The 13,156-nt window shown below is 44.6% G+C and overlaps 1 protein-coding gene across 9 annotated transcripts in view; it reads left to right on the forward strand.

Annotated features, from left to right (window-relative positions):
- CEP170B (centrosomal protein 170B) overlaps positions 1-13,156 on the forward strand; it is a 56,159-nt gene that overhangs the window by 36,689 nt on the left and 6,314 nt on the right. For 2 of the 9 annotated variants that reach the window (XM_052693821.1, XM_052693823.1), the window contains 6 exons: positions 298-2,055; positions 5,216-5,465; positions 8,124-8,283; positions 11,220-11,258; positions 11,818-11,961; positions 12,847-12,935. In XM_052693821.1, the coding sequence (XP_052549781.1) occupies positions 298-2,055; positions 5,216-5,465; positions 8,124-8,283; positions 11,220-11,258; positions 11,818-11,961; positions 12,847-12,935 (2,440 nt within the window). The remainder of the gene's footprint in view (positions 1-297; positions 2,056-5,215; positions 5,466-8,123; positions 8,284-11,219; positions 11,259-11,817; positions 11,962-12,846; positions 12,936-13,156) is intronic. The other 7 variants (XM_052693822.1, XM_052693828.1, XM_052693825.1 and 4 more) reach the window with 5 other exon arrangements.

Raw genomic sequence — 13,156 nt, forward strand, 5'->3', positions numbered from 1 at the left:
TGAGAGGTAGATGATGGGAAAATATCCAGACAGGATTTCAGACCGAGAGGGAAAGTATTGAGTAGTCTGATCCAGCAAGGAAGTATACCTTTACCTTGAGTATTTTTTAATTGATAAACTTGCAGGGACTGAGCAGAAGCCTGGCCCTATTGGTGTTCATTTTGTACAGCCTTAGTTCTGAGCTCAACTTGTGTGTGCTTTTGTGGCCTTGCACTTTGCAGGATCAAACTCTTAATTAAAGAAAAAAAAGAAACATGTTGTACAGCAGTTGACTTGTGTCCATTTAACTCCCTTCAGAAAATGGTGTAGCCCCAAAATCTGGGGAACCTGAAAATGCTGTGCCCTTGAGAACAAGGCGTCTTCTTCCCCAGCTTCCACCAAGCGATAAATCAGAGAGCCCCACACCCACAGTTTTGGTCTGCCAGGAGTCCTATTCTGAGGTTACGAAGAGAACCATTGTGAAGGATCACTGCGTGGAAGCCTACAGCGATCACAGCAGCCGCCTCTTCATTCAGGAAGACTTAGATCCAGATAGCCTCAGCGATGCCAGCAGATCTGATGATGGCTTCAGCTCAGAAAAAGGCAGAAAGTATAAAGAGAACAATAAAATGCTAGAGCAGATGGGGGAAGACACAAAATCAGAGAGCCGGCAGCCGGGAGCCCCCCGGGTTGCAAATGTGAGAGCTGTGAGTGAGACGGTTTCTACTTCGTTCTACATTGGTGACGACAGCAGCGATGTGGGGATTCCCTCCAAGCTCTCTCTGAGCGTGGCCCATGCTCGAGCTGACAGAGAGGGAAAGGAACAGGAATTTTCCTTCAAGTCTACTGGCACGCCTGTTCCTGGAAAGCCCTTGGGCAAAGATGTCAGCGCTTACATTAACACAGCAGGAAAAATGGTTATTTCCATTCATCAAGATCAGGAAAACATGGCAGGAAAGGAAATATCTTTTGTTAGGCAGGAAAGTTTTACCAAAGATAAATCAAGCAGTGCTGTTCCTCAAAACAAGCTTCCTCATATTTCAAGTCACCCTCTGCTCAAAGATTTAGAGGCTGTTCGGTCAAACCGCATGGACTTTGGACAGGACACTCATCTTCTTCTTAAGGACACTGAAACTGCCTTGGCGGCGCTGGAAGCCAAATTACTTGGTCAAAACCAAAAGCTGGAGCCCTCGGAAACTGCTGGTCAGCTGGAGGACTCCCTGTCCGGTGACTCAGACGTGGACACAGCCAGCACGGTCAGTTTGGTGAGCGGCAAAAACGTCCCCACAAGCGCCCCAAAACGCAAAGCAGTGGCGAGCTTGCAGAAGGAGAAATCTTCTTCCTCACCATCAATCCAGGACCAGTGCGGGCAGCCCAGTGCACGGGACAGGCTGACGGAGAAGCGGAAGGCCAACGTGCCAGAGGCTCCAAGGTCTGTGGAGGCCACCAAGCGCTTCCAAATGAAGCGGAGTGCTGGGACTCGGGGGTCACTTGACTTCACAGATGATGAGAGGAGCTCGAGTCTGCCTTACCTGCCAGTCCCTGATGCAGTGGTGTCTGACCACGAGCACTCGGTGCCCCGACCTGCTCCCAGAAGGAAGCCTTTTACTCAGGCTGCCAAGGAGGATCACAGCAAAGCAACGGCAAATGTGCAGAAGATCCAGCAAGTTCTCACCCGCTCCAACAGCTTATCCACCCCGCGGCCCACGAGGGCCTCAAAGCTGCGTCGTGCCCGGCTGGGAGATGCTTCAGACAACGAGTGTGTTGATGCTGAGAAAACAGCCTCCAACCCTGAAGCTGTTGCACCGGGCTCCAAGCAGTCCACAGAGACAAAAAAGCTGTCCCGGCTTGACATCCTCGCCATGCCGCGGAAGCGGGCAGGTTCATTTACGGTGCCCAGTGACTCTGAGACAGCACAGTCAAGGACGGGGTTTTCTGGCCGGAGTGTGGAGTCCTATCGGAAGGCGACTGTGTCGGAGATCCGAGCTGCAGCGAGGAAAACAGCAGCTGCTGCCTCTGCCAAGCAGCCGTTCAGCAGGACCCGCTCAAGCAGTGTCAAGTATTCCTCCACCTCCAGTAAGTGCCTTTTTGTATTGCCTTTCAGATTTATAGGCTGGACAGTGCAGCGTTTGCAATGCTTCCTGGGCAAAGGGCTTTGGAGTCAACAGAGCAGCTCTATACCCTGGGAGATGTTAATGGGTTGTTGTCCATGAGGGTATTGCAAACAGCGGTTTGGCTTTTTTTGTCCTTGACTTCATTTCTTGAGCAACCAGCTGCGGTCTAGCAGGAGGCTGTTAGCCTTCTGCTGTTGTTGAAAAAGATAGACTTTAATGCCTTTCCAAATCAGTTCTTTGACTTCCAAGATTTGAAATTTGCTGCAAGAATGCTTGTAATGTTGTTCATGACAGTTAATGTCCAAGGTAACAGGTTTGAATGCATCTGAAACAGCAAAACAGATAAATGTCTACGGGTTTTGAAGGTTGTTACCATGTTCTTCCTGTAAAGGCAAATGTGGAATGGGACACTTGACTTAGATTGCTCCAAGAGATTCCCTCTGCTGAGTTCTTTCATGCAGCTTTGCCATAGGTAAGAAAGATGCACAGTTGATAGCCACAGGAATGATGTTTGGGGCTCTCTTGCCCTTTAGCTGTGCACTCAGCAGCATTGTGAACAAACTGACAGTATCAACATTCGTCATATTTAAATCCGCCTTTAATTAAGAGGTGGGAGGGGACAGTGCAAACGACAGCTCTGGCATGGTAATTGGCAATTGGTAACTGTCCCAGATATTGCTTACACCTTTGGTCTAAGCCCTGCTCTGTGCCCAGACTCCTTGACCTACCATAAGTGTGATGATGTGCTCAGGTTTTTAGGAATGACTGGGGTGGGACAGGACAAACCCCACTGGTTGTGTTTCTTAGGCCTGCTGAAAGGAATGCTATTTTGAGCAGATCTGTGTTTTTATAAAGTTTCTTCAGAGTACAGGATGTGTTCTGTTCATTTTCTTTCATACACTTGAAATAAGCATCCTTCTTGCACTGCTTATTTTTATTGCATGCTAAAAATGTTATTTGCTGCTTGTTTTGATTTTGAATTGTTCTGGCACATCCAGCTTCCCTTTATTTTAATAATTTTTTTCTTATACATGTATATATGCATGTAAATCAGAACGTGAGTAAGCTAGTATGTACAGTCTCTCTCCTGCCTTTTCTGAAATGTTTCTACTGTTGACTTTGTGTTAATCAATAACAAACTCAAATCAAGATGACGTGGTCCAAGTTTTCCGAACAGGAGGTACTCTTCACATCTCCCTGCCTTTGGACCACATACTTCAAATCATTTGGAGAAAAATGATAAGAGCTGGCCGGTTTTTGTTTTTTAAATGAATTGGTTTTTGATTTCCGGAGCTTTGTAGCAGCATCCTAACACCTTGTGCACAGTTGCAGCAGATGACGCTAATCTTTCCTTTGAATTAGTTGCTCTTAAAATACTAACCTCCTAATTCCTTGATAGGATTGTGCACCTTGCACAAGCTCTAAGTAGGTGTCCTCGTGCTTTGTAGTGCTGTAGCGGGTGTGTGGTGCATGTTCCTGTCCTTATGTTACAGACACTGTGAATGAACGCCCAGAGCCCCGTTTCTGGGACAAAAACAAAAGGTTGCCCTGTTCTATCAAAAGGTTTTTGAGCATGACACGATAACCCTTGAAAATACCAAATTTCAGGCCTTGGGAGTGAGGAGGCAAATGTAGTTGATTGATTCAAGGGTTTCTTAAAGCATTTAGCTACCTGCTATGGTTTCCAGCTATCCCGGTGGGAGAAAGTTAATCTCACCCACTGAGGAGCAGAATGAAGTATCTGCTGTGGGGACAAGAGATGTCAGTAGGTTGTCAAGCAGTCCAAAGTAACTGTGTGAAAAGCACAGATAATGACTGAACAATCCAACTTACCAGTTCAGAAAGAGAAGGATTGGTTTCCCCCCCCTGCTCCTCTGTGTACCTGGTTTGTTTGCTCAAGGTAATTTGAATGGTACTAAGGGACTTGATTCTGATTTCCCTTGGTGTATAGAGTTGGTAAATCAGGCCGTTAGTGTTTGAAATCTCTGTTCAGTGACAGGTGACCTCTTGATTCTTGTTTTTTAATATATATAAAAGCGGAATACCTTTCTGCTGGTGGAATATGAGCTGATTTATTTTTTTGTATATACATATATTTTTAATCTCAAGCCAAGATCTTTAAATAGCTGAGATAACAATGTCTAGGAACATGTTTTTTCTCTCTATGTGGTAACAGTCTGTAGTTTCTATCTCCATCTTTTATGCCAAATTCATTGTTTTTGTTTGCATGATTAATGATGCTGGCTTCATTCACTTTCAAAGGTTTAGCATTACGATAATCTTTGTAACACAGTGAAGCTTTCAGGTGTTGCAATTTTAAATAACCTGTCTGGCTTTGTGTCTGGTTGGTCTTCATTCTCCAAGGGAAGACAGAAGGGAATGAAGCACTATCTGTGAGGAGTGCAGTGAGATGGGGAAAATCTGGGAGCCACATTTTTAAGCAAGGAGTTTACTGCTGAGCACCTCAATGTTTGCCATGCAGTGAGCACCTGGATCATCTCAGAACTGGCTGGGACAAGTGGGTGCTCTGCTTGGCTGCAGGGCTTGGAGCCAGTCTTGCCTGCCTGCCTATGTGGGCGCTTTTTGTAGGGTGTCATTAACAGGGATGGCAAGGCAGGAGACCAATGTGAGGTGCGGACAAATAGAACCACACATTGCATCTCTCCCTCACTCAAAAAAAAAAAAAAAAAAAAAAAAAAAAAAAAAAGCAAATCTTCTTTTGCTTGTTCTCAGAGTTGGTAAGGTGTCCACAGGCTTGAAAATGGGGCTCCTTCCAGATAATGATTTCTGTGGGATTGTGAGGAGTCTGAACTGTGTGCTGCTTACGTACAGAGCTTCTGTGCACGGAGAACCAAGGCTGTGATACTAATAAAATGCATTGGAGCTATTAGCAGTCATTCTGCTTTTGCACTCGAATTTTCCCTCTCCAAATTAGTATAGTGGATGGGAGCCATTCAAAGTGCTCAGCTTTGAATTAAGCTCTGAGAATGTGCTGTTTGACTTAAAACCTGCACAGAAGCTCTCCTGCCTTTGTGTTCCTGGGCTAGTGTTGTGTTACCTTTGTACCCTTTTGTAGTGATTCTTCACTTTCCTTGGTCTGAAACCAATTCATTTTTTATAAGCATCAAGGCGGAGACCGCAGGGTTCAGATTACACTTCTACTTCGGAGGAAGAATATGGCTCAAATCACAGCTCCCCTAAACACAAACGCTCCCATACTTCAACAGCCACACAGACGCCGAGGATACGTGGCTCTGGGCTGGGCAAGCAGAAACACAATGGCAGAGAGACAGATGACGACGAAGACTTTGATGACCATCCCGACCCCTACAACTTCATGGCACAGACAGCAGAGATAGCAGAAATAGCCAGGTGAGGAGGTGGGACGTCAGGCCACATGCTTTCTGTTGTCTGGGTTTGCGTTAGTGTTCAAAACTAGAAGTGGAGGTAGGAAGAGACACTCAGTCTGTTTGGTTTTTTTATATCTGGGCACTGATATGTCATCACAGAATAAAATCATAGAATCACTGGAATAGAAAGGGACCTGTAAGGTCCATTTAGTCCAACATCCCCTGCAGTGAACAGGGGACACCTACAGCTCAGTCAGGTGCTCAGATCCCTGTCCAGCCATACCTTGGGTGTCTCATCCACCAGCTCTCTGGGCAGTCTGTGCCAGTGCCTCACTGCACTTATTGTAAAACAACTTCTTCCTTATATCACGTCTGAATCTCCCCTCTTTTAGTTTGAAACCTCTTTCCTCTTTTCCTATCTTTCCTGTTGTCCTATCACAACAGACCCCACTATAGAGCCTGTCCTCTTCTTTCTTGCAGTCTCCCTTTAGATACTGAAAGGCTGCTCTCAGCTCTCCCCAGAGCCTGCTCTTCTCCAGGCTGCACAGCCCTGGTTCTCACCCTGCCCTCATAGGGGAGGTTTTCTACCCCTTAGGTCATTTTCATGGAGCTTTACAGCCTGTGCTTGGCAGTGCTCTTTGTGTGTTCTGCCTGGAAAATGCCAAGGTGCAAGGGAATCTTGGTTGTGTCTGAGTTTATTGCTTGTTTGAGCTGTGGACAGGTATCCTCTTTTAGCTTTGAGTCTGTCAAAACATGTATCTGTTATCTGCTTATCGCTGCTATCTGCTGGAAGGCTTCCGTGTGCATGGACCAGTTCATGTGAACTGCCCTAATTCTCTGCAGATGGATTAGCAGAGGCTGAGGATGTAAACTGTTGAAGCTGCTTTGCCTGAAGCCAGTGAGGGAGCAGTAAGCAGTCACTGCAAGGCAGAGACCTCTGTGGTTGGCACAATTGAATCCAGACAAGAAAATCTATCTGTATCTAAATGAGTTGTTGCTTAGCCTGATGTCTGTGCATACGGAGTCATTGTATCCTGGTGGTCCTGTGGTTGCCTGGAGGACATGGGCAGCAAAGCAAATATATGCTTTTTTTAAACAGTGGCGTTTGAGGTTTGACGTCTCTAATATGTGACTGCGTTGTGCCAACTTTCCAGAAATACTGGTCTTCCGTTGCGCTGCCATAGCTGAAATACTTTGCACAAAGGGAGCTGTCTTCTGTCTGCTCTGGGTCAGCATTTCCACATTAGATGTAGTGCATGCTGCATGGATCTCCAAAGGCTTTTCCTTTGCTGAACACTGCAGGCAGCCTGTTCCAAGCTGCCCTACCTGTGCCATAGTGCATGTGCAAAATGTGTCCTTCCCTCGTAGCAGCGTTCCTGACGCGGGCGGGCGCTCCGGGTTGCAGGAGCTATAAATAAGCAGTTGCATCAGACTTGTCTGGCTCAGCACACTGCAGAACTCGGTCACAGTCTGCCTCCTAATTGCCGTTCTGATTTCCGCTGCTGCTCCCAAATTAACTGGGAGGGGTTTAAAGGAGGCAGGGAGAGTTAAAAGGGAAAATGTCACTTGTTTACAGAAGGCGAATCACAGAGCGGATGCAATCAGTGACAGCTCTGTCCGAAACCAGCACAGACAGGGCACCTTAGGCAGAGATCAGACTCCTTTTTCTTACTTCAATTACACATTTTCATTCCAAGGAAATGTTTCCATAGGCTGACAGCTTTATTACATTGCTTGTTCTTTTTCCAATTAAAGGAGAAATCATCTCTCAGCTGAAGCTAGCTAGCTGGAAGACCATCTTTGTAACTACAGACTACTTTGCATCTGAGCATCTTTTTTTTTTTTTTCAGTCTGTGCTTGTAACAATCCAGAGTCTTAAAAACTGGTTTTGAGATCTGGAGCAGAGTGCTGCAGTCACTGAGTGCTCTCTGCACACTTGGCAAGGGACTTGAGGTTTCTGACAGTCACATCACTTTGAGGGTGCATAGCCCTACTAGTCCCTCATCCCTTGTGGAGATCCTGAGGCATGTTTTGAGTTTTAAACTACAGGGGAAAAGGAAATACACTGTGAGGATTTTACTATTTATGTGATAAAGAACAAAGGTTTTCTCTTTCCAGAAGAGTTCTAGCCATGTTGTAGAATGCTGTACTGGGATAATTTGCATAAGGCTGAAGGACTTACTGTTCTTTTGAATGATGGAGAAATGCTTTCATTATTTTTTTTTTTCCTGCTTTAACAGTTTAAGCATGGAAATAAGCCATTAATATAATGGTCACCAATGGCTTTGTTGGTTCTGCTTTCCTTCTGTAAGGGAGAACAAAACTAAGTAAAAGAAGTGACCCTATTCTATTAAAAAAAAGGAATGAGTGGGAAACAGTAATGTAGAACTTCTTCATGGATCATCTCCAACGCTTTTTGCTAATGTGTAGTCACTGAAGTTTGTTTTTCAAGTCTGTGTTGAAACTTGGATACAGGAGAGGATTTATTTTGTTACTCATGTATGCAGACAGTGTTCCTCAGTACTGTGCCAAGGCACCCAAAGCTCTGCAGAGGTTGTAAGTCATGCAAACTTTCTGTGGTTGCCAGTAAAAAAGTCTTTTGTGGCTGCTCTACTGATGTTTTATGAATATGAGGCTTGTATCATGGGTCCTAACTGCTGTGCTGCACGCTGTGCTTCAGGCTTAGCCAGACCTTGGTGAAGGATGTGGCCATCCTTGCTCGAGAGATTCACGATGTTGCTGGAGATGGGGACTCGCAGAGTTCGTCAGGGACAGGACCAAGCACCTCCCTCAGCTCTGTGCCCAACACTCCTGCTTCCACCATATCAGCAAGAGAAGAGGTAAGATCCTCTAGGGCAGAAATCTTGGCTTCTGAATGCACAGCAAGTTATGCAGGACCTGTGAACAGCCAGTGGGGTGAGCAAGGATGAAGGAGGTTAACGGAGGGGGGGCGGGATGGAGGCCACTTCATAATTTGACTCAATCGGTGCAGCTGCTCAGGGATTCAGCTCAAATTCATCTGTAAAGTCACCTAGAGGCTCCAGCTGCTAAAGTAAGATCGCCTTTGTTGCTTTATAAATCCCAATTCCCTCCTGTCTGTCACTAGTGTGGGTTTAAAAATCTTTTTTTTTTTTTTTTTAATTTGCTATTCAGGTGGTCCTCAATTGTCTGTTGTGAGATTAGAGGCCTGACTAAATACGATTCAAAGCAGAGGCCAAACTTGTTACCCTGCTAGGAGAGGAGTTGGGAGCCCTGTGACCCTGCTGAAGGTGCAACACAGAAGTTTGGGGAGATTCCTGTGGGATCACATGTGGAAGGCTGAGCTGTTAAACCCAACCAGCTGCAGCCTTCCCAGGGAGGGTTTTGTCCCCAGGTGTTGTTTAGCTTTGAGCCAGAGTACACAAACATTTCGCAATAAGTTCAGGCTCTGAGACAGTGTTTCATTGCTTTGTTTACATGCAAATGCCACACCCGCAAAACTGCCTTTTGTGTTGCCCTTTTTGAGCAGCCAAGGTGACAAATCTATCTTTCTTCTGATTTGCAAATGAAACCTTTTACTGTGGGTTGGCCATGACCAGCACCCACTTCCTTCCACAAAAGCAGCTTGCCTACATCTTTGCAGGGTGCCACTGAAGGGTGCGGCCCTCAGTCAACACACACAGAGGGTTGTTTCCTGCAGCTAGGTAGCAGTGATACCTGCAGAACTCAGGCTGAGGGTGCTTCTACTCTGTCTCAGCATCAGCAGCCCAGCATCTCACACAAAGAGCTGAATAATCGTGAATAGCTTGGGGTCCTGAACTGTGCTTTTCAGGGTCGTGTTCTGAATGGGAGTGATACAAACTAATGTGGCATTGAATAAATACGCATCACATCTTTGGAACTGGACTACAGTCAGTGGGCATCCTTCCAGATCTGCCTCTGAAAGGTTCTGATGAATTGGTGCTCAAATGATTACTTCAGCTTAATGTAGGGAAGGTAATAGGAAATCTCTGAAGATTGGAGTGTGTTGATGCTAAGCACTGTGAACAACTTCACATTGAATATTCTAGGGAAGGACACAGTGATGAGAAATTACTATACTGTTCTAGTAATATTAGCAATGTTGTACAAAACATCTGGTAATAGAAAATATGTGAATATTCAATGTTTACTGTGTCCTCACCCCTTACAGCTCTAGCTTTTACAGTGTTGTATGCCATTCTGCTAGCCCTTGATTTTCTACTACTAAATACTTGCACCAGCTCTAAGAAACTGGAGGAAAAATCAGAAACAAGTGCTGATACTGGAATAACTTCTGAGGGTTTGGGGTTTTTTTTACCAGCAGCTTCACTTTAGACCTGTGCGTGCTGTGACATTTCTCAGCCTCACACAAATTGCTTTTAGGATTGCTTTTATTACAGAGCTTGATTAAAAGTTAAATTGTGTGTGTTCTCTTAAAAGTTTAAGATGGAGCTTTAGATTTAAAACTTATTCTTCATATTTTGTCCCTTCAGGTCCAGTGTTTGCTTGAATGTTAGACAGGGAGGTTTTCAGTTTCCCCCCTGCATGTTTACGGTGGCTTTGTTTTCAGAGCTGTCAACTGTATAGTACACAGTAATCCAGATTCCAGTGATATTGAGCTGAATTTTGCTACAAATCAAGCAAACCCAAACTAAAATGTGTTCAGCAAGAGTGAAACCTTTGTTATTTTGCCTTCTGAAGCCTTAGGCTGTGTGTGAGTAGGTGTCACAAGACTCAGCTTTCTGCAGAGCTGAGCAGCCAAGCTGAAAGCTTAGCTGCTGCAAGGGTAGTCAAGTGGGTCAGCCCAAAGCAGCACCACTTCATGATAGAGTCCTGCACAATTGTGTTTTTTGAAGTTGATATTGGTTTAGGAGAAAACTGAAGATCCCATTTATGTTTATTATAAACTGTTGCTTAACTTGCTCGGTGTGACTGTTGCTATGATGGGAGGAAACACTTGCAGATGTGCAGTTGAAGTTGTGGATGCCCCCATCCCTGGAAGTGTTCAAAGGCAGGTTGGATGGGGTCCTGGGCAGCCTGAGCTGATGCCTGATTTTAGTGGTTGGCAGCACTGCCCATGACAAAGAGGTTAGAACTAGACAAACTCTGAGGTCCCTGTCAGCCCAAGCAGTTCTAAGATTCTGTGAGACAGAACAGAAAGCATGAGATCAGACCAGCTCCCATATAAAGACCCCTTAGTGGTGGTGAAGCTGGTACTGCTCCTACAGTGTTTTCACGTGCTTGTGCTGAGACCTGCCAGACTGGAGTATCTCATTCCCTTCTGATGCTGTTTCACTGCTGTAACCAACCTAACTCACTGCACTTCACAAAAAGATGCTTAAAAAAGGAAGCTTATTTTTAGCTAACCATTTTGGCTGTTGTATACCTACAGCATAACGTCTTATGCTTTCTGCCTGAGTATAACTCAAGTGCTACTGCACAGAGTTGGGGGAACCTGGGCCTTAGATGGTTTTCCTCATAAGCAGAGTGCTGTTGCCAACCAGAGAGCGTCCTGGGCTATGTGTCTAGTCCATTTTTGGTGCTCAGAGAGCTGCTGGGTTTCTCTCAATGCTGTCCACAAATTGGAGCTGCAAAACTGGTTAGGTGCCCAGGACCTCCGTGGGCTTCAGTGCATGCTGATGGGTTGGGCATTGAGTGCTGGTCCTTTGGAATGCGCTTTTGGGAATGTCACCCCAAGATAACAAGACGTGTTCTATGATACCTGCTGTCACAGTCATTCAGTAGCATTGATCTCTTTGTTTCTGTTTTAACACAGATTGCTCGTAGATCTTTTCGGCTGGCATATCCATCTCAGGTGCACTTTCCATCCCATTATTTTTGTGTTTCTGTCTCGTTGCTCTTGTTTTTCTCATCTTCTTTCAGAGTTTTTTGTCCGTCAGTCAACCAAACATGAGTAGCTGTCTTGCTGTTTCTGTTCTTCGTGTTGTCTGTATTATCAGTGGACTTGTGTTGCTTTTTCATCTCTACCATGTGTTACTGAATGGTTTCTGATTAAGTTTAGTGTCACTTTAATGTTGCATTGATATATTAAAACACAAGATGTGGGAAAACAGGGCCTTTTTCAATTTTAGCCTATATTCCTAAAAGGCAGAGGTGTTCTTTTCGACTGCTTGTTCAAGTCTTAAAAGCATAAAGTGGAACAGCCTACTGAGTTCCATAGAATGACTCCAATTGCTGGAAGTTTGCAGGATTGGGGTCTAGAATTGTGCTTAGGAACCCATACCTGTCTGAACAAGACTTGAATGACTCAGTGTTCCCCTGGGGCTTGCCTGAAAATCTGCGTAACCTGCAGTGAGTGGCTGTGTGCCTCCTTCCCTACTAATTTTAATGACTCATTACTCATTATTTCCAAGTTGGTGCAGCACATTCCAGAAGCAAGTCTGAACTACCAGAAAGTGCCTCCGGGATCAGTGGAACTGAAGAATTTTGACCAAAATATGAATGATAATAGAGAAGATGATCTATCCAAAAAAACAAGGACACGAAACCGTGAGGAGGCAAGCCAACTTTTTCTTTACTTTCTTACTTACTTATGACATTACTTGCAGTATGCATATATGCTCTTCTAAGCTGCGAAAGGCTGCTGACAAAAATGCACATCTTTATCAACAAAAGAGAGCTCTTGAGAGGTCATATTAAAAACAGAATAAAAGGAACAGAAAATCACTCTTAAAAGCTGATACTAACTGGAATTTTGCTTCACTAAGATGTGAGACTGGATCACTGATAAGGAGACATTTAGTGGTAGTGCCCATTTTGGCTCTTTCACTTTTTGTTAGAAAGGAAAACCACAAATGTCTAAACTTTGAAAGGCGCAACATCAGTGTTCTCATGTCATGAATACTCTTCCATAAGCAGTGATGGCACCTTATTTTTCTGCAGAGGGCATGCTGGCCAAGCTGCTCTTGGAACAGCTGTGCCAGAGTCAGGATATGCCTGGCCAAATGCCAGGATATGTGACCATGAGAGTGGCTTGAAATCTGATAAAATCACTTTAGAAGGTTTCATTCCCACTGCTTTTGGGAGTTCTTGGCTTGTGAGTGTTTTTTGTTTCATGTGTGTTTGTGTGTATGCGTACTTGGTTCCTTGCTTGTTTTGGGGGGAGAATCTTTATGTGAGACTTCTAAAGTCTCATAGAAAGCAGTTATGTGTCTTCAAACAGCTCTGTCTTCCTCTATTCTTCTAGATAAGTCTGAACTGTTAATCTTCCTGCCAAAGTGCTGTAACAAAGCTGTACATCATTTAATCTCTCTTGAGCCTTGAATATCATCCCTGTAGCTAAAGATGCTTCAGTGACGATCGTTTACTCTGAAAACTTCCAGGTTTTTTGATGTGTCAGTTCTGCTAAAATTGCTTTATCTGATTTTTCTCTTTTACTTTAGGTCATCTTTGACAACCTGATGCTGAACCCAGTGTCCCAGTTATCGCACACAATCCGTGAAAATACAGAAAACCTAGCTGAAAAAATGAAGTAAGCAACTTTTTGTCCTTGGCCTGAAATGCTGTCAGTCTGCTTGTGAAAGGTAACAAATTGTCATTTTTGAGAGACTTATTATCAAGGTGCAGGGAGTCGATGTGCGAAATGGATTGTATGGTGAAGGAAAGGTAATGTGATTATTTGCCATCTCTTTTTTTCAGATGTGTGGTCTTTGGAATTCTAGTGCTGAATTTGTAATGCCTCTTATTGCATTA

This window comes from Tympanuchus pallidicinctus, unplaced genomic scaffold, assembly GCF_026119805.1.
Source record: "Tympanuchus pallidicinctus isolate F22 unplaced genomic scaffold, pur_lepc_1.0 scaffold3, whole genome shotgun sequence".
In the NCBI taxonomy this organism is placed as follows: domain Eukaryota; kingdom Metazoa; phylum Chordata; class Aves; order Galliformes; family Phasianidae; genus Tympanuchus; species Tympanuchus pallidicinctus.